At 45.8% G+C, this 25,441-nt stretch overlaps 3 protein-coding genes across 3 annotated transcripts; all 3 read right to left on the bottom strand.

Moving 5' to 3' along the window:
* Positions 1–443: 443 nt before the first annotated feature.
* On the bottom strand, positions 444–1,355 carry LOC134209349 (uncharacterized protein K02A2.6-like). The gene has a single exon (XM_062685338.1). The coding sequence runs from the start codon at positions 1,353–1,355 to the stop codon at positions 444–446; it is 912 nt and encodes a 303-aa protein (XP_062541322.1).
* A 12,956-nt stretch (positions 1,356–14,311) lies between these two features.
* LOC134209347 (uncharacterized) lies at positions 14,312–15,055 on the bottom strand. The gene has a single exon (XM_062685337.1). The coding sequence runs from the start codon at positions 15,053–15,055 to the stop codon at positions 14,312–14,314; it is 744 nt and encodes a 247-aa protein (XP_062541321.1).
* Positions 15,056–16,217: 1,162 nt separating this feature from the next.
* On the bottom strand, positions 16,218–19,045 carry LOC134209346 (uncharacterized). The gene is made up of 3 exons (XM_062685336.1): positions 18,325–19,045; positions 17,050–17,993; positions 16,218–16,997 (listed from the first exon to the last, which is right to left on the bottom strand). The coding sequence occupies exons 1-3, from the start codon at positions 19,043–19,045 to the stop codon at positions 16,218–16,220; spliced, it is 2,445 nt and encodes an 814-aa protein (XP_062541320.1).
* Positions 19,046–25,441: the final 6,396 nt, after the last annotated feature.

The raw sequence follows: 25,441 nt of genomic DNA, 5'->3' as shown, positions 1-25,441 counted from the left end.
TAGAGGCCAGAGGCCTCTAGTTCCAACTGTTCAGATTGAGATTCAGTTGTTCGGTCAACCATAAAATTATTGGTAGTGATATTGTCACTTCTTACACACCGGAAGTTGTTTCGATAGGGCTTAGTGCTGGTTCTTTACGCGGTTTGATGTGTACTAGGTCCCTCCTGTAGTTTGAACCATTAACATCCACCACATAGGAGCGATCATTCAGTTTCTCACTCACGATTGCTGGAGTCCAGAGTTTGTTGTTTTCGGGATGAGCTTGAACATAAACTGGTGCACCAGTTTGCAGTGTGGGTAAATCGCGAGATTTCCTATCATAATAATATTTTACCTTCCTTTTGTTTTCTAGGATCGATTCTGGAACATTGTCTACTATGTGCGGACTGTATTTGTCAAACGATGCAGGCACACCACACCTTGTGCTACGCGAAAAAGTCTGCTTACTGGGCTGCTTCCAATTTTATTCGGAATATTCCTCCAGTGGAGCAAAACATACCATATGTCCTGCCCGGTTTCCTCTGCTTTTGTAGCAATCGTTTCGCGATTTTTACCGCTGCTTCAGCTTTACCATTACCTTGCTGGTGATGAGGAGAAGACGTCGAGTGCTTGAAGTCCCATTTCATAGACAAATCCTTCATCTCTTCGTTAACAAAATTTGTCCCGTTGTCTGTGTTGACGATCTGAGGGATTCCATGGCGGGAGAAATTCCTTTTGCAGCTTTCAACGAGGCTTTTGGCTGTCATGTCTTTCAGCAGATCAAGTTCAATGTAATCTGAATAATGATCTACGGTTACTAGAAATTGATGCTTCTTGCGATAGGTTGCAAAGAATACATGCATCGATACAGTTTGCCACGAATATATTGAAATTGCGTGATTCTTCATCGGAGGTTTCTGCTGACTCGGAGAAAATTTGGCGCAAATAGTGCATTCCTTCACAACATCCGTAATTTGCGCGCTCATTCCTGGCCAAAACATGTTTTCCCGAGCGAGTTTCAGAGTCGATTCAATACCGTTGTGACTTACGTGGACTTTCTCAATCATGGAACGATGTAGTGCATTAGGGATTAAAATACGATCACCTCTGAAAGCTAATCCGTCTTGGGTAGATAATTCGCTTCGATACTTGTAGAAAATTTTGGCGGCTGCCGGAACTCGCTCGATGGTGTTAGGCCAACCGTTTCGGATATAATCGATTACAACTTGCAAAGCTGCATCCTGCTCCGTAGCCTTAATTATGTTTTGTTTGTTTGTGTATTTACGACACGTTACACCAGAAGGGTGCATTTGTGTCGGGGAGCGGTTTTTGGCATACAATTTCGAATTCTTTACATTGTTATTATTTTTCCTCATCTTCTACTCTTCTCCTAAAATTTCTCTCTCTCTCCTCATCTTTTTTATCTTCTCATCTCTTTATCTTGTTCTCTCTTTCTTCTTTATCTTTTCTACTGGTGTCTATTCTGGCGACCGAGTCGGAGCTCTATCCTATGGTCCGTGTTGGCCAGGTGACAGACATTTTCCGGTGGTACCAACCGGAGGCTTCCTTTCTGGTTGGAAAACAGCTGTGAAGCAACAGTCATACCGTCTCCGTGGATCACTGTTGGGAAGAAGGTGCAGCGGTAAACTCCACAAATGTATAAATACACTGGTACTTGCCTGTGGGGCGCATTGCCCCACAGTACCAGCTGCTGTCGAAACCATTACACTAGTTTGCCAATACCGACAACAGCCAGCACTGTGGATGCGCTTTGTGTAATATTGTTTCGGTAACAGTCCTTCTCCAGGTGAGAATAAGGTTGCGGTTGGTGACCTGTGGGACGCCAGTGCCCCACAGTGCCAGCCGTTGCCGAAACTACTACACCATTGTTTCCAGATACACCGGCAACAGCCGGCACTGGGGAAAGGCTTTGTGTAGTTCGATCGACCGTTTATAGCTGTTTGGATAGGTTTGTTTGCTGCAGGAACAGCAACAGTTTCTTTGTCGTTTCGTCGGCATTACCCAGGGCAGCTCTGAGACTAGTCGTGTTGATGTCGTTGTCCCGTCGCTGCTGCTCATACTTTCGACAATGGAGGATAACATGCCGCACATTGATGATGGTTCCGCAGCACTCGCAAATTGGCGGGGATCCTTCTTCAGTAAGAACGTATGAGTCAGCCTCGTATGGCCAATTCTAAGTCGGGTCAACGCACGCTGGTCTGCTGGACTAATCTGATCTTTCCACCTGAGCGTATCGTCCTTAATTTCTCTCAGTTTCACGTCTCGAGAATCGTGCCACTGATGGTTCCAGCACCATCGTATCGCCTGCTTCACCGCTCTTAAAGCGTCTTCGCCAGGAATGGGTACATCGATTGCGGGCTGTCTCCGAGCCTCGTTTGCTAGTCGGTCGGCCTTGGTATTTCCACTAATGCCGGCGTGTCCCGGTATCCAGCAAAATTGGACGAGTTTGTTGCTCACCAGATTTTCTATCTCCTGTATCCACGGGTGTTTTGATGTCCCGGACTCTAATGCCATCAGGCAGCTGGCCGAATCTGTAAGGATCACCATCTCACCACTGATATTCGGGGTCGTAACCGCTCTCTTGATTGCATACGCCTCCGCAGAGAAGACACTGCATGCTTGCGGAAGGCTGAAGGAATCCGCAAGGCCCGTCATGTGAAATGCGGCTCCTACAGCGTCATCAGATTTTGAGCCATCAGTGTAGATCACAGTCGACCTACGAAATCTTGTCGAGAGCAATTGTTGGACGACTGGTATAGCTCTTTCCGGCGGGGCACCGGCTCGAACGCAGTTTTTCTCATCCCACACTATCGATGGTCTTCGTGCGTGCCAGACACGATCACTCTGCCTTGCTTGCTGGTCGACAGTGGGAAGTACTGTACCCGTATATTCGTAAAGACGGTCTGATGCCCGGTGGATCAACGGAAGGGTGCTGTTGTTGCGACTTTTAGCCATAATTCGGATGGCCGTACGCGCTATCGACTGTGTGGCAAGTAATCCAAATGGGAGAGTGCCGGCTTCGGCCATGATGGAATTAATCGGACTGGTCACAAACGCTCCGGAAGCGTACCGTACCATTTTGTTGTATGCTGGGGCGAGGGTCTGTATGGTCTCCGGTCCTCCTCGGCTCACTAGTCCAACTCCATACATCAACTTCGCAGTGACTAGCGCCGAGCCTACTTGCAGCAGGGTTGCTCGGTTGCCACGTGGAAGCTTTACTCCAATCATTTGGAGGATTCGCAATCGTGAGTCGCACGATTTTTCACCACTTTACAGTGCGGCTTAAACGTAAGCGTTCGGTCCAGAGTGATACCTAAGATCCTTAGACGGTTGGTTTTCGGAACAGGGGTTCGATCGATGGTGATCTCTTTCGCCGGTTCTCGGCGTGCGTTGGGACTACAGATAGAACGTCTGCGATTTGGTCGCAGATATGGAGAACCCCACGCTCTTCGCCCATTTATCCACAGCTTTGACGGCGGTCTGCAATCTGCGGTGTAAACCTTCCCCTTTTGCTCTACGCACCACCAAGAGGATGTCATCTGCGTACAAAAGGATTTCGACTCCAGCGGGCAGTATGCGGAAAATGGGCTGCATCGCGATGAGAAACAGCGTCACGGATAGGACAGACCCCTGAGGTACTCCGTTCTCCAAAAGGTACTGTTGAGACATATGTGCTCCTATGGACACCTGGAAAGTGCGTTCCGACAAGAAACTTTGCAATAGATTCAGCATCCGACCACGTATTCGCCAAGACTTTAGAGTTCGCAAGATACCGTGTCGCCAGGTGGTGTCGTACGCTTTCGATATATCCAGAGATGCTATCAGGCAGTGCTCGTCGGTAGTAGGCAGCGACCTTTCAAGTTCAGCAAAGTACGTATCGGTGCCACGTCCTGCACGAAAAGCGTGCTGTCGCTTGTCGAGCCGTCCACTTGATTCGAGTTCAGTAATCAGTCGCCGATTAATAATACGCTCGAGTAGCTTCGCCATGCAACTGGTGAGCGAGATTGGCCGGAAGGCATTTGATCCTGAATCGTGGCAGTTCGGTTTCGGGATAGGGACGACGATGGCATTTCGCCAGCTAGTGGGAAACTCGCCACTGCGCCAGATATTGTTCAACAGCTCGAGAAGCGTCATTTTTACGGATAGCAGGTGGTACCTGATCGAATCTGGAACTGTTGTGGCACATCGCCCTTCGTCGAGGGTCCACAAGAATTCGTTCAAGGTAATATTGATGTTGTAAGCATCATCATTGTGGGGCGAAAGATCTATGGGCCGTCGTTCAGCTGCGGCTTTCGCCATCTGGAACGGTGGAGGGTAGCTAGAAGTCACCGATCTCTCGCAATAAACTTCCACCAGTTCTTCTGCTGCTTCTTTAGGGTCGTCCGTGAATCCGTCCGCTCGCTTGAGAACTACAGGGCGCTGTTGCCGATTACCTCGCAGAGTATTCACCGTTCGCCACAGCTCGGTTGTTGTGCTACTGGGTGATATTTTCGCCACGAAATTTTCCCATGACTGCTCCTTTGCCTTACTGATCGCTTTTCGTGCCGCTGCTCGCGCTTCCTGAAATTTAGCCAACGCCTCGGGGTGGCCCGGATCACCTGCTGCTGTAGACGTCGGAGGGATCGGAGACATTTTCGCCGGTATCGGATTGCGGCTTTCGCTTCGGGGCACCACCATGGTGCTGCTTTCGGTCCGATTCGGCCGCTGGTTCGTGGGATGGATTTTGTTGCTGCTGCCAGTATCTTCTCGGTGAAACTGTTAACGTTCCACTCGGCATCTGGCCGGATGGTTTCGGCAGTAAGCCGCTCGTATAACGACCAGTCAGCTTGATCGTAGAGCCACTTTTGTCGTGTCGTTCGATGGTTCGTCCATCCGGGGATGGACAAGATGATTGGGAGGTGGTCGCTATTATGCGTGTCCGATAGGGTTCGCCAAGTAAACTTAGGAGCTAGATTTTCGGAACAGATGGTAACATCAATTGCCGAAGTGTTGCCCGTAGCCGGATCGATGTGTGAGCCATCGTTAAAGATCACCAACTGATGAGCCAATGTCGTCTCAGCGATGAAGCGACCAAGCGGGTTCGCTTGGTGAGACCCCCACGCGAGGTGGTGCGCATTGAAGTCCCCAAGAAGCAACATCGGTCCCTCTAGCTGCTCGAATAGCTCACCTAGTGCATCCTGACATTGCGTAGAACTCGGCGGGATGTAAATAGATACCACTGTTACCTGGATCGGTGCGTGGATGCGCACCACGATAAGTTGCAGGGTGGTGTGGATTTGTACACGCTCAAACGGTATGCCTTCTCGAATAGCTAGACCAACCCCGTGTTGCCAGTAGTTTACGCTGTTCGACTCCAGGAGCAACGTATAGTGCCTGCCGAGGAAACCTGGAGTGACAACGGTTTGATTTACCTTGGTCTCCTGTAGTGCAACGATGCAAGGCTCGAGCTCGGAGATCAGGAGCTTCAGCTCGCTGATATTGCCCCTGAGGCCACGCAGGTTCCATTGTAGTGCGAAAACATCTCTAGAGCGACTGTCCGTGGATGATCGTGTAATGGACGACGATGTGGATGCCCTACGCCTCGGTGGGTCGGCTGTAGGGGAGAAATTTGCCGCGGTAATATCTGCAGGTGTTGGTACTATACTTGAACTTGCCTGTGGAGCGTTTTGCCCCACAGTGCCAGCCGCTGTCGAAACCATTACACTAGTTTTGCCAATACCGACAACAGCCGGCACTGGGGATGCTTTTTGTGTAATATTTCTTCGGCGGGATGGGCCTTCTCCAGGTGAGAGAATTGCTGTGATGTTGTGTTGACCTGTAAAGTTATGCGAGACAGTATCTGTTTTCGGAAAGGAACATTGAGGACTGACCTGTGGGACGCCTTGCCCCACAGTGCCAGCTGTTGCCGAAACTACTACACCATTGTTTCCAGATACACCGGCAACAGCCGGCACTGGGGAAAGGCTTTGTGTAGTTTTGTCGACTGCTCCGCTATTGCCTTTGACATCGGGTGTAGGTATTGGATGCTTCATGCTTGGTGGTGTAGGGCGGCGGCCAGGGCATGAGAGGGCTACCCTCTCCCTGCCGTCTATCCCGGGATCTAGCTATCGTGGAGTATTCGTTTGTGAAGGGCGGCGGCCAGGGCAAAGAAGGGCTACCCTTCCCCTGCCGTCTAGCCCATGTTTCCGGTGTCGTGGTGTGATTAATGTTTCCATCGGCTACGGAGGCAAATTCATCATCAACGGGTTGGGGTAAGACGTCCCGGATGACTCCTTCATCCTGCCGTACTTGCGTCAGAAGAGGTACTACACTTTCCCTGCTTCCGAACCGATTTGTCTCGTTGTCCGTGTTCGTGCTTTGGTCGTCATTGTAGTCCATGCGTTGTTGAGGAGTAAAGCTATCGAAGACCTTGATTAGGGTTTGTCTCCGGTATCTCTGACTCCTCGCTAGAGAAGTCCATTTCCGTAAGGTCATGGGTGACGGCGGTTTTTTCGGCGGAGGACTTGGATCTGGTGAGGTGGCCGGTTTAGCAAATGTGTTTTTCGAAGATCGTCCACGCTTTGTATCCTGAATGGCTGGGGAGTTATTCCTGGATCGAGTGATAGGGCCTGCCGTCGTGTAGACTGGTCGATGCTCACCGCTATGATGCGGTTTTTCCTGGCTGACGGTTTCGCTAGTATGGCTCTGCTTTATTTGACTGGGTTGCTGTTTCGTTTGTTTGATGAAGGTCATCATTTGGTTAATCCGCTCATTCTTCTGTTTAATTTCTTCCCGCAGTTTGGTGATTTCCTCGTCTTTCCGTGCCATGCCCACTTCGAGTTCCTTTAGCCTTTTCTCGAAGGCATTCGATTGCGCTGCTGCCTGTGCATAGCTACCTCCTGCTTGCTGTTCGGCTCGTTTCCTAGCCTCCGGGAAACTCAGGTTATCACGCACTTTTAGTTTGATGACCTCCATTTCCTTTTTGTAAATCGGACACTGGCGGTTGGTCGGTCGATGATTTCCCCTACAATTTCGGCAGAATGGAGCCTCTCGGCACTCTTCTTCTCCGTGAAAATTGCCATAACAGTTAACGCAGCGTTGCGGTTCAAGGCATCGAACGCGCGTGTGACCGTAGCTAAAACATCCATTACAGAGCATTGGATTTGGAAAATACAAACAAGTAGCAACTTGTAAAGAACTACTTTGATATGTTCCGGGTAGGTTGTTTTACTGAACGTAAGAATAAGAGCTGGCGTGTTCACTCTCTTGCCGTTCTCGTTCTTAGTGATCCGCTGGACTCGGATGACTTTTGTCCTTGGTTAGCTCCATCAGTATATCTTTCTTATCCATGTGGATCAAATCGTAGCAAGAGATGACGCACCGGCTAATGTTCAAGTTTGGATGTGGGGTAACCTCTACTTCGGTACCGTCGATTAACTTCGTCAACTTTAGCAGTTTAGAAACCTGGGACGGGTCACGGACACTCAGGGTGTACTTGGTTCCTTGTGCTTCGGTTTGGCATTTTCTATCGGACCAGAACATGCCTCTACGGACTTTCCGATGATAAACGGGTTTTTTGGTAGCGGAGCTTCATCTTTGCCGGTCAACTGCAAAAACGTCAATTCTCCGAATTTATTTGTCGGATCCATAAAAGTTGGTAGCCTGCGTTTCACGGACCCTCCTGGGTCGCCGCTACTAGCGGCCGCCATGTTGGCTTACGTTGGACTCACTAGTGGCAACGGTCACCCGTTACCTACCCCAAAAGAACGGAAGCAAGGTAAAAAAAAACGATCTCACCTTTTTTATCCCTTCAACGTATGTTGTTTGCAGGTGTACGTCAAATTCTGTACGCCACTGTGTTCACACACTTTTGGGAGTCACTGTAGTACTCCAGAAATAACGATCGGACACTAGTCAAATTTTCGAATTTTTAAAAGAATTTCAAACTTTTCGGCACTTTTTTTTTATTCGATTTCTCTTCCTTCAGACACAGCGTGACCCACACCATCGACGGTTGAATGAAACCAGTCCGGCAGCCGGGCGATGGCTGTCTGTTTTCACCGTACAAAGCACGTGGCGAATACACTTTTTAACTTTTTTTGGCTGTTTTTCGGGCGATTTCCACCAAACCTTCACTGTACACTCTTGCTTTAGCACTTGTTACGCTGATCGAATTACGTTTCGAACGTCGCGGCCGCCGAAAACGAGGAATAATGACCTTGTTTATTTCGAGAGCGCGCACTATACCACCGCACGGGACGGTGTGTCGGGGAGCCTTGATGATGCTATCCAAGCAACTGTCGGAAATACTCAGAAAGCTGCTCATATTATAATCCTCTAGTTGTCTGAAGATTTTGTAGATATTCTGTTTTCGATATTCGTTGTGTTCGGTTGAGTCATCATAAGGTGCACGCGAAATAGCGTCCGCCACAACATTCTCCTTTCCGGTTACATATTCCAGGGTGAGCTGATAGCGTTGCAAATTCAACAGCATATGTTGCAACCTTTTCGGGGCTGTGAGCAATGGCTTGTTGAATATGTTGATTAGAGGCTTGTGATCGGTTCTTACAGTTGTACAGGGGTTCCCAACGATCAGTTGATCAAAACGAACGCATGCAAACAGAATAGAGAGCAACTCTTTCTCTATTTGAGCGTAGTTTTTTTCCGTTTCGGTCAGTGTTCTGGACGCATAGCCAACGATTCCATCCATCATATAGCCACTCCTAGCCCGAAGCAGCTCGCGTCACACTCGATAATCAGTGGTTCATTTACGTCGTAGTACCGTAATGTTGCGATGTTGGATACGAGCGATTTCACTCTAGAAAATTCCACATCTTCTTGGTGTGTCCATTGCCACGTCTCCTTCTCCGAAATTAGTCGCCGTAGGTTGTAAAAGCTGAAACTAAGGTTAGGAATGAATCTGCTGAGGTACGTGACCATCCCAATGAATCGATGTAATTCTTTCCTGTTGACTGGGACCGGATAGTGTTCAATAGACGAAACCTTTGTATAATCGGGTTGCAATCCTTCGGCAGTGAGAACATGCCCATAAAATTTCACGGACGTCTCACAGAGTTTAAGTTTTGATTTATTGAGTTTCACGTGGTTTTGCTTCAGTCTGACCAGCAGATGCCTCAAATTAGAATTATGATCACGAAGTGCTTCTTCTATTGTTGAACCTCTGCCAAAAATCAGAACGTCGTCCGCTAAACATTCGATACCTTCGAGACCCTGGATAATCTCCTGCAGCTTTGACTGGAATATTTCAGGGGCTGATGAGATACCGAAAGGAAGTCTCAGCCAGCGGTAACGACCAAAGGGTGTCCAAAACGATGTTAGCTTGCTACTTGGCTCATCTAGCACTACGTGCCAAAAACCTTTTCGTGCATCTACGGTTGAAAAGACTTTCGCTTGACCTAGCTCCGGTAAAATTTCATCCAAAGTAACAAATTGAAGGTTGGGTCTTTTCAAAGCTTTGTTCAATGGTATAGGGTCGAGGCATATGCGGATGGATTCAGATTCCGAAGATCCACGCTTGACAATAAGAATATTACTCACCCATTCAGTATGCCGATACTCTCTCGTAATGATGCCGTCCTTTAGCAACTGGTCTAACTCTGCCTTCAACTTTGGTCGCAGCGCGATCGGGATTCGTCGGGGTTGCTGTATCACTGGAGGAACACTGCTGTCGATCTCCAAGCTCACTTCTCCATCCATTTTACCATATCCACAGAAAACTTCGCTGAACTGTTCGATAATTTTCTCTGCTTCGATGCGATATATCTTCATGACATTTTGATCACTTTCTTCCGGCTTTGCTTCGATAGGTATCATGCTGACAGTGTTACAAAACTTAATCAAACCGAACGTCGTGCAGACTTTCAGCGACAAAAGTGGCCTGTGGCTGACGTCAACGACTTGTAGTACAAGAAGATACCGTTTCGTTTGGCACCTGCAAGGCAGCTTGACTTGACCCAAGACATTGATTATGCCGCCTCCGAATGCTTGAAGTTTGTATGGGGAAGGCTGCAACTCGTAACCTATCAAGCTGGTGTTGGCACCTGTATCTAACTCGCACTTCACATTTCTCCATTTGTTGCCAACCTTCAGGAACACTTCCGCCAAAACATGTCCTCCCTTCTTCGAATTGTCAAAAATCTTGCCAATCTCCCTTTCGATTTCAGAATCCTCCGACCGCTCACTACACTCGTTATCCGAATCGCTGTCATCCGAGGTGTCTTCGTTGATTTTCTTGACTCTGCGTACACGATTGTGTTTCGACGTGCTTGACGTATTCTTCCGACAAACTTTTTCGAAGTGATTCTTTCCGGAACACATTTTGCATTTTTTTCCGTATGCTGGACAGGAGCCTTTTGTAAACGTATGCCAGTCGCCACAAAACTTGCATAGACGAGATTTTGACGATGAGGCTTTTACCTTGTTTACCTCCGGCATTTTGTCCGTCGAAAGTGTTAGAACGTGCTTTGCTGTGATCTCCTCTACACGGCACATATCGATAGCCTTTGCTGTAGTAAGTCCGGTTACAGTGAGCATTTTAGATCTCAGATGTGGCCACTTATTGGATGTGGCTAGCTTGTAGGTGATCATTTCAGCTTCAATAATTCCAAATCTGGCCGGTTTGGCTAAAGTCTTCAAGCGAGTCGTGTAATCGTCAATGCTTTCCGCTGCTGCCTGGCTGGCTGTGAAGAAATCCATCCTATCTACAATGATATTCCTAGTACGTGTCACTTTAAGCTTTATTGCCGCTAGAACGGTATCCGGCGATATTCTGTCTGCTGCTGTCAGGTCAAAGTTGCTGAACTTTTTTAGAGCTTCCGTTCCGACAACTGACAACAGAAAGCTTACTTTTTTTGCATTTTCCGTGGCTGGCCAGTCGTCCATGCCAACCGCGGTGGCATAGTTCTTCCAATTGTCTTCAAAAAAAGAAAAAATTTCGTCCATGTCTCCTTCGAGAGACAATGGAGGTGGAAGCGGCACATTTTAAGGTATTGGTGCTACCCCTTGGGGCCCATTCTGCTGCTGTAGCAGCCTTTCAAAAAGTTGAGTTTGATGTTCCAGCAATCTAGTTAGCTGCTCCATTTCGATTCGATACGTAACCGAAGTTTAAATCGCTTCTTTACGTTACTTTAAACGCGATCTCGAGTTTTCTAATGCCCGACGATTTCAAACGTTTTATCGAACTTTATACCGCGAAAACTTCTGACACCATGTTACGGATATGGTTCAGAGTGAAAAGGCTTGTACGTCTGTTCTTTACTAATAGCTTTATTCAACTGATGAAAATTAGAGAGGGAGTCAAGGTGGTTACATGTGAGGGATGATACACTCTAATAAAAGATTATACAATACAACAGGTTAACGTAAAGGATAACGAACGTTACATTAATTATTCCTTTTGCGTTGTTCTTGACATCTGGAACTAACCCATTATCACTATACAGTCCAGGCCATTATTCTTCCCGATTGAGGCTCTCCCAAAGCACCAGCATCCGATTAAATATCAGACACTTGCAATCCATTCTTTAAACCTACCTGTATGCATGATTTACGGGCCGCAGATGTGAATATTAATCGTATCTCGTTCGCTTTGCTTTTTCGCATGTTTATAATTTTGATTTTTTCATCACGCAGCAAAAAGCAACGGTGCCTCCTTGATGTGACATTTGCAAGTGTTGCCAAAATTTTCTGATTGTCAAAATGACAATTTGTCACATTTAAGGTGAGGCACAATTTATGGCACACTGTGGCACAAATAGTCACAAAGAATAAAATGAACACAAATTTAATTGTGCTCAGCGACCCTCCCCTTGGGTTACAGTGTTTCCCAATGAAGTTTTTTTTTCTGAAATAGTCGAAAACGTTGGTAAATATTAATGCTGTCCAATGAGAGCTAGAGATGGGCGCTCCGCTCAGGAGCTGTTCCAAAGATTCGCTTCCTTACATTGAGCTGATGAGCCATGGATCTTTTTTAAAGAAGCCCAGCTCAGCAGCTCACTTTAAATTGATGAAATCATTGTCAAACACGCGCCTAGAGAAACTCCCTCGAGCGTACGCACTCGAGTACGCGCGCTGTTGTATTTTGCACAAACGAAAATAACACGCTCGCGGTACACAACACAAGCGAGCTTGTATGAGCATTCCAGTCCAGTACCGCGCACGTGCTGATCGTTTATTATTTGCACCTCAAGCACCATCAAGCCAAGCGACAGAAATCATTTCTGCTGCAGAGAGGAATAAGAAACACACAAGCAAAAATAATCTAGCTTGCCGCCTATTTCTTAACCCATACCCACATACTCGGCGCTACGAACGGACACACAAAAGATATCTAGTATACTATAGTGCGGTAGCGAACGAACCGTACTAAGCAAAAGATCCGAAGATCCGAATAACTCTCAGTTCCGCTCATGTCGTCGTCCAGCTCGAAATTGCTGTGACATGGAAGCGAGAGCTGCGCCACTAGCTCAGATCCGTGCGACACGGATCTCGATCCGGATCAGTCGCGACCGATTCTAGCGAGCGAACCGTGTGGTTCAAACGAACCGAGCTGGGTGCTGTGTCTTGCACGGAGCGGATCTTTTACTTGCGACGGGTTTTCCCGCCAGCATACTGCTACATGTGCACTCGGTTTGTTTGTAGCACCGTGCTCTGTATTTTTTACTCTCTTGTTTTTATTTCTCTCGCATTTCGGGAACCAATATAGATGAATGGGCTCGCTTGCATGAAAATGTCAACTACGCATGGTTAGAAGCGCGCGCAAACAAGGCATTGATTTACTGCACCCAGTATGAAGAGAAAACTTATGACACGTGATATGGTTCATATACATATCAGAGACTAGGGACTGTGTTGAGGCATGAATTTGCACTGGATCACTTTCAATCGACCGAATAACGAGAAACGCGATTACTTCAAACGAGATAATTTATTTTGTGTAACTTGACCTTTTTTATTCAATACGACGTATCTTAAAAATTGCAACCGATCACACTGAGTTAATAGTCACTACTGACCTTTTAATTGTAACGATATATACATAACCATCTACATCTACGGTCTACATTATTGAGACCGTACGAGAGAAATTTGAAAACACTCTACATTAGATATGAACGCATGGTTCATTTGCTGTGGCTGTTAGATCTTACGCTAATGGTTTTCTAGCAGGTGCGTTCACAGAATTCGTTCTTCTAATCGGCATCATTACCGGCCACCTTGAAATGACTCGCATTTTCAATCTATAGCTAATATTGAATATACAAATACTAATCAAAACATTTCCTTCAGCGAACACTTTCTTCATACTACTAGATGTACTATGTTCATCTAATTTAGATAATTGATGTTTTGAATATCATGCACTAATGTCACTGTTTTGACCACATGCGAATGAGATGGGGTGACCGATCTGTATACGGATCTGCTACAAATCTTCGATGGTTGTTATCTGGTGGACTGTATGAAACGTGTGCCATCCTTCTGCGTGGGTAACGATTTCGATTGACACCGCCTCGGATGAGGCCTTCGGCTTCGTGGATGCATCATCATCATCCCCGGATGAGATGACGTCCACCTCGGATGAGGTGAAGCAAACTCTGGAATCATATGAAAGGCGCTTTTTTACTCAATAAAAACATGCAATGTAACGACTTCCCTGGAGTGGTGGCTTCGAGCCACCACGAGCGCACCTTGCGCCGATGACGATGCGTTGCACGTGTAACACGTGAACCTCTTGATGGAACCGTTGTTGATGGTGCTGTCCTCGCGTGACATCCTTCAGTATAAAATGGTTTAGCGTTGATTACTTAAGTGGTTGCCCGTGGGTGTGCTCGGCAGAATTGCGATGTCTTCAGTTCTTCCCGTCTTGCATGAATGAGTTGGTGCCTCGTGAACCTATCAATGAGCAGAAGTGTTGCTTTCTCGAAGTACTTAGAATTGAATGGTAACGTAACTGTGCGTGGAGGTCCCTTAACCTCCACTGAATACTGGTCGCTCTACATCATGATAATTCAGCAACATGTAATGGGATTCGACGATTCAGGTCACAAGGCGAGTGGGTCGAACTGGGTTGACATCGGTTTAGCTACGGGCGTGGATGACATCGAGCCAGGTATTGTGGACGTGGATGGTACAGACATTGGTGACATCGGAGAGATGGCGGTCAGCGACCGCCGGAGAACACGAACAGCTATGGAGTACAAACATTCCTTTGGCTTTTTTGATCAACAGTTTAAATAAAAATGACTTAACTGGTACGCGGAGGTCGATTGACCTCCGCTGGTGCAGCCTAGTGCACCCGCTGAACGAACTTCTATTGATCGCCTTGACTGTTTGCCAAGAGCGACTCGTTATCCTGAATGGGCAGGACGCATATTTTGCTTACAGCCCTTGTGTAAACACCGTCTTGGGTCCGTACTTTAACAACGCGTACGTTTCCATCATTTCCATGATGTATTTCGATGATTCGGCCAAGTGGCCACCGGAGTGGTGGCTGGTTTTCGTCCTTGAGCAACACCATCGTGTCGACCGCAAGATTTTTCTTCTCGACTATCCATTTAGTGCGATTTTGTAAATCAGACAAATACAATGTGGACCATTTTCTCCAGATAATTTGCAAGTAGCATTGAACTCTTTGCCACCTCGACAAACTGCTTTCTTTCAGGTCCTTCAGTGATGGTTCGAGCACTGCAGTCATCGGTCGATGTATTAGAAAATGACCTGGTGTAAGTATGTCCAGATCCGTTGGGTCGTTGCTCACTGGTGTGAGTGGACGGCTGTTCAGACATGCTTCTATTTGCGATAAAAGCGTCGAAAACTCGTCTGGCGTTACTATGCTTGTCCCAAGAGTTCTCTTGAGATGGAACTTCATCGATTTCACCGCCGCTTCCCAGAGGCCCCCGAAATTGGGCGACCTCGGCGGTATGAACTTGAAGTGGATTCCTTCGTTTGCGGCCGCTTGCGGTATGGACCTTGTGAAGGCTTGCGAGTTGAAGAGCCGCCGCAGTTGATCTAGTTCACGCTTCGCACCGACGAAATACCTTGCGTTGTCACACATTATGATTTCTGGCCGCCCCCGACGAGCCACTAAACGTCGAAGAGCCGCGATAAATCCTTCGGTGGTTTGGTCTGATACCATCTCGATGTGTGTTGCTTTTGTAACCAAGCATATAAAATAGCTACATAACATATGCGTATATCAGCTTTGCGATGAGGAAAGCGAATTTTGAAGGGACCACAATAGTCCACCCCTACTCGAACGAATGGTGAAGCCGGAGTTACGCGCTCAAGTGGTAAATCACCCATGAGTTGTTCCTCGACTTTTGGTTTTACGCGAAAACAGTTTACGCAGCTATGAACGACCTTTCTGCATAAGTTTTTCAGGCGAAGAGGCCAGAACCGCTCACGAATACTGGCAATCATCAATTGCGGCCCTGCGTGCAAGAGATTTCGATGATAGTGTTTTACAATCAACAATGACAACGGATGGTGGTTATCCAAAATTATAGGATGCTTTCTACTTGGAGAGACTGACGCATTTTCAAGCCGACCACCAACGACGAGTATTCCATTTACTAGGGCAGGATGAAGAGATTTCAACCTGGACGACGGAGAAACTTGTCCCCTCGATGATATTTCTTCCTTATCTTCGGCGAAGCTGTCGCTTTGAGCAAGGCGTACGAGTGCCAGCGTCGCTTCTTCACGTTCTTGATACGATAGGTAGCCTTTCCTTCTGCTTGCTGGGTTGCTACAGTTGTAGGTGAATCTTCGGCACAAAGCCGCAATCCGAACAAGTGCCAAAAAGCTTGATCGCGGTTTGAAGATATCGTTGGGAACCTGACGGTGTACGGGAACGGCAATAGTAGATTTTTTTCTCCAGTAACGATTGAGCCAACTCTTTTGCATCCGTCGTAGTTCCTTTTGGCCAAAAGTTTCGTGGATTTCTTAACCATTCTAGTCCGTGCCACCAGGTGTGATGATTTGCTAGCATTTCAGGTGTCATTCCCCTGGATATAACATCTGCGGGTTTTCAGATCCGGAGATGTGGTTCCATGTTCCTGTTCTTGTAAGATGCTGAACTTGAGACCCTATTAGCGACAAACGTCTGCCAACGGGAAAGAGTTGAAGACCAGCCAGCACTTCACAATAGGTCAAGTCTATCCAAAAGAACGGTTGTGCCTTGACCCGTAAGATGTAGATAACCTTTTCGTACACATGGCTCAGAAGAACTGCGGATGATAAGTCCAACTTGATATGCTGATTTTCTTCCTTTTCCGCTGCACATCATCAAGTGGTGCCACTCTAGATTTGGCCGTGATTAAGTTAACCGTGACCTGGCCATCGAATGAAGTGCACCGAAGATAAATGCACGCACCATAGGCCTTCTCGGATGCGTCACAAAATCCATGGATTTCCAACGAAACGATACTGTTATCGAAAGCGAGCCACCGTGGAACCTTCAGGGTTGATAGATCAGCTAAGTTGTGCCTGAAGTCCAGCCACCATTGCTGGAGATCTTCGCCAAGAGTTTCATTCCAAGAACATTTCTGTTTCCAGAGATTTTGGATAAATATCTTAGCTTGGACAACTACTGGTCCGACTAATCCAAGGGGATCAAATAAACGAGCAAAATCGGACAGGATGATACGCTTGTTAATCTCAGTAGAGTCGCTCCACTGAGGAACAGTGAACCGAAAATAGTCCGATCGAGGTTCCCATGAGAGTCCCAGGGTTTTAATGGTTGCTTTTGATGGCTCTAGTTCCAAGGATGTGCGGTCGTCCTTCAACGGTTCTGGGATAGCTGCCAATATTTCCGGACTGTTGGAACTCCATTTCCTTAAAGTGAATTTCGCTGTTTCTAATAGATGACTCAGCTCCTGATACAGCATTATACCTTCCTCAACGCTATTGGCTCCCGTGAGCATGTCATCCACATAAAAGTCTTTGGACAGAATGCTTGAAGCCAAGGGATACTGCTGTGCTCCTTCTTCTGCCAAACGCTGGAGGCATTTGGTTTGCCAGGTATGGGGCTGAGGACGTTCCGTAAGTAACGGTATTTAATTCGAAGGTTCTAATCGTCTCGGAGGAGCAATCTCTCCATAGTATTCGTTGAAGTTGTTGATCCTCTGAAGCGATGTTGACCATCCTGTACATCTTGGCTATATCCGCCACAATGGCGAACTTGTGTAGGCGAAAACGGAGGACGATTGACAAAAGCTCCTCCTGCACTACTGGACCAACCATAAGAGCTTCGTTCAGCGACACTCCAGACATTGTTGCGCAAGAAGCGTCGAACACGACGCGAAGTTTGGTGGTGGTACTTTCAGGTCGAACTACGGCGTGGTGCGGCAAATAGTACGGATACGGTGCAATCTCTGGTACGTCAGGATCTACTTGAATTTCCTTCATGTGCCCCATTTCCAAATATTCGTGTATGAAACTGCTGTAATCCTCCTTCAACTTTGCATTTGCGTCTAACCGTCGCTCTAGTGCGGTAAAGCGACGAAGCGCAATTGATCGGGATTCGCCTAGACGATCAATTAGAAATGGCTTTTTCGGGAGAGTTACCACAAACCTTCCTGAAACATCTCGTGTGGTTGTTTCGTTGTAAATTCTTTCACATTGCGATTCCTCTAGCGACATTGTGCTAGTAGTGTGACAAGATTCCAATTCCCAAAATCGTGTCAACAGATCATCCAATCTTTCTTCTGTACATGCGACAGCTGTGAGTGAAGTAGTAGTTCTGGAACTTTCAGAGACCTTTCCAGAAACGACCCATCCTAGTTGGGTGTTCTGTAGGACTGGACCACCCTCTGCTAGTTTGAAATGCCCATCTACTAGCAGATCGAAGAATATCTCCGCTCCAATTATGATATCGACTGTGCTGGGATTGTAGTACTCTGGATCGGCGAGGTTTATTCCTTGGGAAAGGTCCATTTGCTGATATCGAGTTTGCTCAACGGTAAATCCGCTGTAACTTTTGGTAGGACATAAAACTGCATCAACACAGTATAGTGTGACACACGAGAATGAATCCAAGCAGTAATGGACTGCGTGGAGCAAGTTCCCGCCTGACCGATGCCTTTGATAGGTAGGCATTCTCGACGGCGTTTGAAATTCAATTTTGAGCCAGTCTATGGGACATGAAACACAGTTGTGACCCTGAATCTAACAAAGCGCGTGCTACGGTGGTGTTTCCATGACCATCACTTATGTTTATCAGGGCCGTCGACAAAATAACAGTGTTTGGAAGTGTATGTGTAGTGGACGAGAGGACTGTGTTGTAGCTAGTAGAAGAGTGGTCAGTGGTATGTGGTTGGCTAGTACTTGCGAATGTTGTTCGTGTTTGGCTAGTGGCGGCCTCGTTTGAAGCATTCATTTGCTGAGGTGATATTGAGTTGTTAGCTTGGGGTTTCGATGAGTTTTGTGGTGGTGACGAATTAGGTGCTTGCGTTTTCTTACCTGTCTGCGAGCTTGACTGTTGCGCTGGTCTTGACTGTGACACTGAAGGGGGTACAGAATGCAGAAGAGTGTGATGGTTTCTTCCACAGGTGTGACAAGAGCCTTTAGTGCAGAATCTTGCTATGTGACCAGGTGATAAGCAGTTTAGGCACAGAGATTTCCGTTTTGCCTCCTCCGCTCGCTCCGAAATCTTCATCTTGCAAAATCGGTTGCACTTGAACGCAGAATGTGCTTGCTCGCCGCAAAACGGACAAACTGCAACTTGTTGAATTCCCGAGTGACTCAGGACCGATGATCGAAACAGCTTTTTAGATTCTCCTTGACTTGGACGATTCGAACTGATGCTTCGCAGAACCAGACATTGTTCCTTCAGGTAACTGATAAGATCCTTGTACCTTGGAATCTGAGTTGAGTGGTAGTGATTTTCCCAGTTTCTCAAGGTGTTTGGTTCTAGTCGTTGGCACACCATGTGCTGCAGAATGGTACTCATCCCTTCTGTATTTTCGCCAAGCTTATCCAACATCATTAAGTTCGTTTCGAACTCGCCTACCACACGATTCAGTTGCTCATAGGATTCCTTGTCCATGGGCTTCACAGCAAACAATGCGTCGATGTATGATTTAGCACTCAACTTCTTATTGTCATACGTATCATGCAACGTTTTCCAAGCAATGGGATAGTTTGCTGCTGCCAATTCAATTGACGCGATTCCCTCAGCGCATCACCAGCTAACGAAGAGCGTAAGTAAGTGAACTTATCAATGGGAGGTAGATGTTCGTTGCCATGGATCATGCTGATGAATGAATCTCGGAATGTGATCCACTCTCGCAGCTTTCCGCTAAATGAAGGTAATTTGAGCTCGGGCAATTTGACTCTCAGCTGCATGTCGGAGCCAGCCGAAGCACGATTCGAAGGTACGACTGAACCTTTGCTTGTTCCAGCTGGTATTGAAAACGCCAACATCGACTGCTTCACTTGGTAGTATTCGTTCTCGAATTCCAGGATTAATTTTGCGTTCTCCTGCTCTCGTTGTTCGATCGAGGATATCCGCAGAGCTTTTTGTTCTTCTTCTGTTTCCACGGTCTCCGTGAAGTGGTCTTCCTCCTGATCGTCAGTAATTACTTCGATCTTCAGTCTAACATCCAAGAATTTATCGTAGATATCGTCTAGCTTCACCATCCGCATCTCCAGGGAACTGCGATCACGGTCTTCTTGATAATTGGTGACAAATTGCTTGAAGTTTTCCAACGAATGCCGCAACGTTCTTTCCTGCTTCACCAGAATCCGTAAATCGTTCTTCGTCATTTTCGATGCACTATCACTCACTGTACCACCCTATTCGTGTATTGATTTTGACTGCGCGCGAATGTAATTGATAACCGTCGCGGTGAGACAGGACTTGCAACCCAATAATTTCGTTCACCACCAACTGGAGAAATATTCTTATCGATAATGGAGAAAATCAACCCAAGGCTCAATTTTTGATTCAGCAATGACGACAATTGAAACACCACACACAAATTTGAGGCATGCAAGCAATATCAGTATTTATTTGTGAAACCACTAGATGGTATTGTAATTTGCCATGGCGGTCTGACCATGCAATTCAGAACCATACCACTGACACACGTCTTTTATTCTACTTAGCCTTTGTCCTTAAGTCGATAGAGATTTCTGGCCACAAATGCGGAATTCCGTGCCGATTCCCGCTCTAAATCCTTCCGCAGCGACCTCCTAAGCGTCTAGCACCTCCCAGCAGCAACACAGCACCAGCAACAGATCCCCAGCAGCACACGATACACCTTCCAGCAACAACCACTGTAGCACTTATATTTCGTGTCCTATTGTTCGACGATGAGCGAACAATTAGATGATCACGGCACAGCTCCACAATTTAACCGCGTGTTTTTTGTTATCCGGCTCGAAGGACCAAATGTTGAGGCATGAATTTGCACTGGATCACTTTCAATCGACCGAATAACGAGAAACGCGATTACTTCAAACGAGATAATTTATTTTGTGTAACTTGACCCTTTTTATTCAATACGACGTATCTTAAAAATTGCAACCGATCACACTGAGTTAATAGTCACTACTGACCTTTTAATTGTAACGATATATACATAACCATCTACATCTACGGTCTACATTATTGAGACAGTACGAGAGAAATTTGAAAACACTCTACATTAGATATGAACGCATGGTTCATTTGCTGTGGCTGTTAGATCTTACGCTAATGGTTTTCTAGCAGGTGCGTTCACAGAATTCGTTCTTCTAATCGGCATCAGACTGAATTATTTAAATTGACGATTTGAGAAACGTTATCAACAACATGTAACGTAGAATTATGAATAGAAAATAATGTTGAGTTAGTTTTTGTACAGAAATAAATGTGATGGTTCTAAATGAACTCCTAGACTTCAAAACTAAACGGTCAGAAAAAGCGTAATAAATGTTATTAGTTTAAAATTGTCGGTTTTTCAATGGAAATTATTACCTCACTGTAGCTAAACACTTTAAAAATTTCAAAGAAAGGTAAATAGACGAATGATGAATGAATGAATAAATTAATGAATGACATAAATTTTTCAAATTTTTGAACAATAATTAAAATAATAATATTAACAATTATGTTTTATTATATGTAGCATTAAAGAACTGAAGAGCTGATCCAAGGAGCTGACTCTTTTCAATGAGCTGAACGGATCAGATCCGCTCACTGCAAGGAGCTGTTTTGCCCATCTCTAATGAGAGCGTGAAGTAGCTCGAAGTTTCTCCCTGTCCTGCTCATGCCCATTTGTTGACAAAAAAGAACGAGCAGGACGGGAACAACTTCGAGCTACTTCGAGTTGCTCATTGGACAGCACTATTTTTTCCATCATCGAAATTAAACTCCTGTCCTGTATATAGCTTCTTAAGAAATGTAAGGTAATGGTGGATTTAAATCCACGTAAACAAAAATAATGCGTTTGCCCGGAATGAGGCAATGGTGCATGTGATTCATTCTTTAAAAATAATGCATCTGCTCGGAATAATGCAATCGTAAATGTGCCCCTTCTTTAGTATGTGTTTGCCCAGATAATGAATGTCATTTTTCTTTCTCCAATAGCATGTATCTGCCCGGAGTAAGATAATGGGGGATGAGATCCATTTTTTAAAAGAAGCCATTTTCACGAAGTAAGGCGAATCTTTCTTCAGAAATAGCTCGTCTCCGGGAACTGTCTATTGGTGTCTAGTCTATTGGTCACACGATGAGCTGTCAGGTGAGTAGGGGTAAACTGCAGTAGCTTCATTTGCTCTAGCACCATTTACAAGATGATGGGTGGGTGGTGAAGTATAGAAGGGGCACTACACAGTAAATCATTACGTTGCACTATTACCATGACCAGCTGTTATCAGTTGCTGAACTACAATAATATCAAACGTTGGCAATGATTTTAAATTTCCAACGTTTTCGTGTGACTGCAAGCCGAAAATCTTGATGTATAATTTTGTTTTGGAACTTGAGAAAATTTTACTTGTTGTAAAATCAGAATATAATAGGAATTGCGTGAGAAAATTAAATTTTAAATCTAGCATGAATTTATCCACAGGCCGTTTCAAAATTTCAATACAACTTTCCTGTGCAAATTCCAAATATATTCTTACTTACTTATGGATCCTGTACACCTCCGGTGGTGCAAAGGACCGACTTGAAAGATCTCCATTCTGAGCGATGTCCAGCTATCGCTTTAACCTGTTGCCAGGTTAGATTTCGGTCGACTTCTTTTATTTCTTTATCGAGACTTCGCCGTCATGAGCCTCTGGGTTTGCCTCTGCTGTGATGTCCCGCTGGGTTCCAGTCTAATGCTTGTTTACAGATTTCGTTTTCGCCCCTACGTAGAGTGTGGCCGACCCAGCCTCACTACCGATCCCGAATTTCTGTTGCTATCGGTTTCTGGTGACAACGACGATAGAGCTCGTTGTTTGAGATCCAGTTGTGACGCCACCAGGCCCGAATTATATACCGCAGGCATCTGTTGATGAACACCTGCAGCCGTTGAGTGTTCTCCACTGATACACACCATGTTTCGCTAGTGTATTTATTTATTTTATTTATTTGTTCTAATCCTTGCAGAGTAAGGTTTATACCTTTTGGCCTTTCTCGTACAACAAAGTTGTACCGAAAGGCTAGCAGTTCACTCCGAAAACCAACTTTTGAGTTCCGGGGACCCAAAGTATTATATACCAATCGATTCAGCTCGACGAGCTGAACAAATGTCTGTCTGTCCGTGTGTGTGTATGTGTGTGTGTATGTGTGTGCACAAAATGCTATAAAAAACATTAGCCAATTTTTCACATAGTAACCCTTAACCGATTTTCTTGCAACAAGTTGCATCCGACAGAGACTAAAACGCTGTTGATCACTATTGAATTTCATAATAATTGCGAATCGCATAAAAAAGATAATACTACAATAGTGATGAGACATAGTCACATAGAACAATAATGTGTTATGAAAAATGCCTTGCATCTATGAATATTTTGAAGTTTATCCGTGGCTTGCTCCCATTAAGAGTTTCATCGTACTATAAATATGCTCGTGTTGCACGCATTTAGGCGTAAGTATGCTCTTCGTTCAGTTTCATAGTACTATGAAATTGTCCGAAAGTCAAAATTCGAACACAGGAAATTCGAGAAACTTTTGGCAGCGCCATCTGTCGTCTATTAGTGTGAATTTTCTATCATAACATTAGACGGTGTAACTGTTTTGCCTTTCTTGTACATCATCGAGGTGTAAGCGTAAAGGCTACATGTATTACCTTTTTGCGCGAGAAAGGCGCCATCACCGCTAGGTGGATTAATCTGGGTTTTTAATTCTGCAATCGGAGAGCTGGTTTGCGTCGTTTAGGTGCTCCATGCCATAGCAGCCCGTGGTTTTGTTCACGGTCAATCGCACCTACCAGAATCTCGTCGATTATGATGAGGAACAGTAACGGTGATAGAATAGAATACATACCAGCTACGACCCGGAAAGGGTCGTACAAGACTCCATTGTGCAGCACTCTACACTAGAAGGCCTCATACTGTGCCTGATGAAGCCGATGAACCCCCTTGCGCCTCAGGGCGCCTCACATATTCTTGAGACGGTCAAAAGATTTTTCGTAGTCAATGAATACCAAGTAAATGGAATCTTGGAATTCGTTGACCTGCTCTAGAATGATACGGAGCGTGACAATATGGTCTACATAAGATCTTCTGGCACGGAATCCTGCCTGCTGCCGCCGGAGAGTCGTATCAATCTTCTCTTGAATCCGATCTAGGATAAATTTGTATAGAACTTTGAGAACGGTACACAACAACATAATGCCGCGCCAGTTATCGCATACAGTCAGGTCACCCTTTTTGGGCACCTTCACTAAGATACCTTGCATCCAGTCGACCGGGAAAGTTGCGGTGTCCCAGATATTACGAAATAAACGATGCAGTAGCTGAGCGGACGTCATGGGGTCAGCTTTGAACATCTCGGCTGATATGCGATCGACCCCTGGGACTTTATTCTATTTTATGCTTTGGATGGCTGTTTGATGGAGTGATGGAGCTTCGGTATTGACGCGTGTTATACGTCGGATCCTAGGCAGATCATGCCGAGGTGGTGATGGCCTGGCTGGGACTTGAAAAAGTTGTTCGAAGTGCTCGAACCAGCGTTTCAGCTGGTCAGTTGGGTCGGTCAATAACTGATCATTCGTGTCTTTCACAGGCATCGTTGCATTCATCTTCGCCCCGCTTAAGCGTGTGATATCGTAGAGGAAGCGAATGTCTCCGGATGCTGCGGCTCTCTCTCCTTCGTCGGCCAGATAGTCTGCCCACGCTCGCTTGTCCCATCGACATGAGCGTTTTACTTCCTTCTCAAGAGCCGAGTATCGTTGACTGGCTAAGACTTTGGCTCCTCTGGTTTTGATCGCTCTATCGCGGTTTTGGCTTCTCTTCGCTCCTCTATCTTCCTCCAGGTCTCATCGGTGATCCATTGTTTTCACTGGGTGCGCAGTTCGCCCAGATTGTTCTTGCTGTTCTCGCTCTGCAGCACGGACCTCCAGTTCTTCAACGAAGGACCGTTTCTCCGTGGCATTTTCCAGTCGGCGTGTGTTGAACCGTCGTCCAACTCTTTTTTCTCCTGCGACGAATCCGCAGGCGTATTTCTTCGATGAGGAGGTGATGATCAGACGTGATATCGGCACTACGTTTATTCCGTACATCAAGAAGGCTCCGTTTCCATTTTCGGCTGATGCAGATGTGGTCGATTTGATTCTCTGTAAAACCGTCACGGGAGACCCATGTAACCTTGTAAACCGGTCTATAAGGCAAGAGCGATCCCCCGATCATCATGTCGTTATTACCACAAAACCAAAACAGCTCTCCGTTTTCGCACATTTCTCCGAGACCATGGCGTCCCATGATGCGCTCATGGTTCGAGTTGTCGGATCCGATCTTCGCATTGGAGTCGCCCAAACAGATCTTGATATCACCCTTCGGAATTCTATCTATGACGGCATTGAGTTGACTGTAGAGTGTAGAAGTTCTCTTTGTCTTGCAGATTGGCAGCATCGGTTGGCACATAACATTGGATTATAGTAAGGTTTCAGACTCGTGTTCAAAATATATTCGCATGAAATTAAAAAAAACTTCTCTTCACAGTTTCAACGAGTTTTCAAAACAACTTTATGTTATAGAATTAATAATATATCCATTTAAAAAATCTAATAAATTCCCGTTGAGCTTCCGGGAGCTATTCAGATGGATTTTCCGTAGAAATTCCTATGAACATCGCTAGGAAATTTTTCCATAGTAAGTTCCAAAAAATGTTCTCTTAAGGTTTGTAGCAATTCAGAAGAGTTTCTTGCGGAAATTCTGAGCAATTTAATATGCGAATTTTAAGAAAAAATTGATTTAGCATTTAGAGTAAGTTCCAAAAATTTTTCTCGTATGGTTTGTAGAAATT

This window comes from Armigeres subalbatus, chromosome 2, assembly GCF_024139115.2.
Source record: "Armigeres subalbatus isolate Guangzhou_Male chromosome 2, GZ_Asu_2, whole genome shotgun sequence".
NCBI lineage: Eukaryota > Metazoa > Arthropoda > Insecta > Diptera > Culicidae > Armigeres > Armigeres subalbatus.
Note: the sequence above shows the minus strand (reverse complement) of the source record. Positions and strands in the feature narration are given on the sequence as shown.

Bases quoted from the DNA above. Each gene is read 5' to 3' on its own strand.
- LOC134209347 (XM_062685337.1), bottom strand. From the start codon at position 15,055: ATGTGTGACAACGCAAGGTATTTCGTCGGTGCGAAGCGTGAACTAGAT.
- LOC134209346 (XM_062685336.1), bottom strand. From the start codon at position 19,045: ATGGACAAGGAATCCTATGAGCAACTGAATCGTGTGGTAGGCGAGTTC. The intron at 17,994-18,324 runs GTACTAGCCAAC...GTGTTGATGCAG, and splicing joins AACACGAACAACATTCGCAA to TTTTATGTCCTACCAAAAGT. The intron at 16,998-17,049 runs GTTACTTACGGA...AAATGCCTCCAG, and splicing joins GAACCTTCGAATTAAATACC to CGTTTGGCAGAAGAAGGAGC.
- LOC134209349 (XM_062685338.1), bottom strand. From the start codon at position 1,355: ATGAGGAAAAATAATAACAATGTAAAGAATTCGAAATTGTATGCCAAA.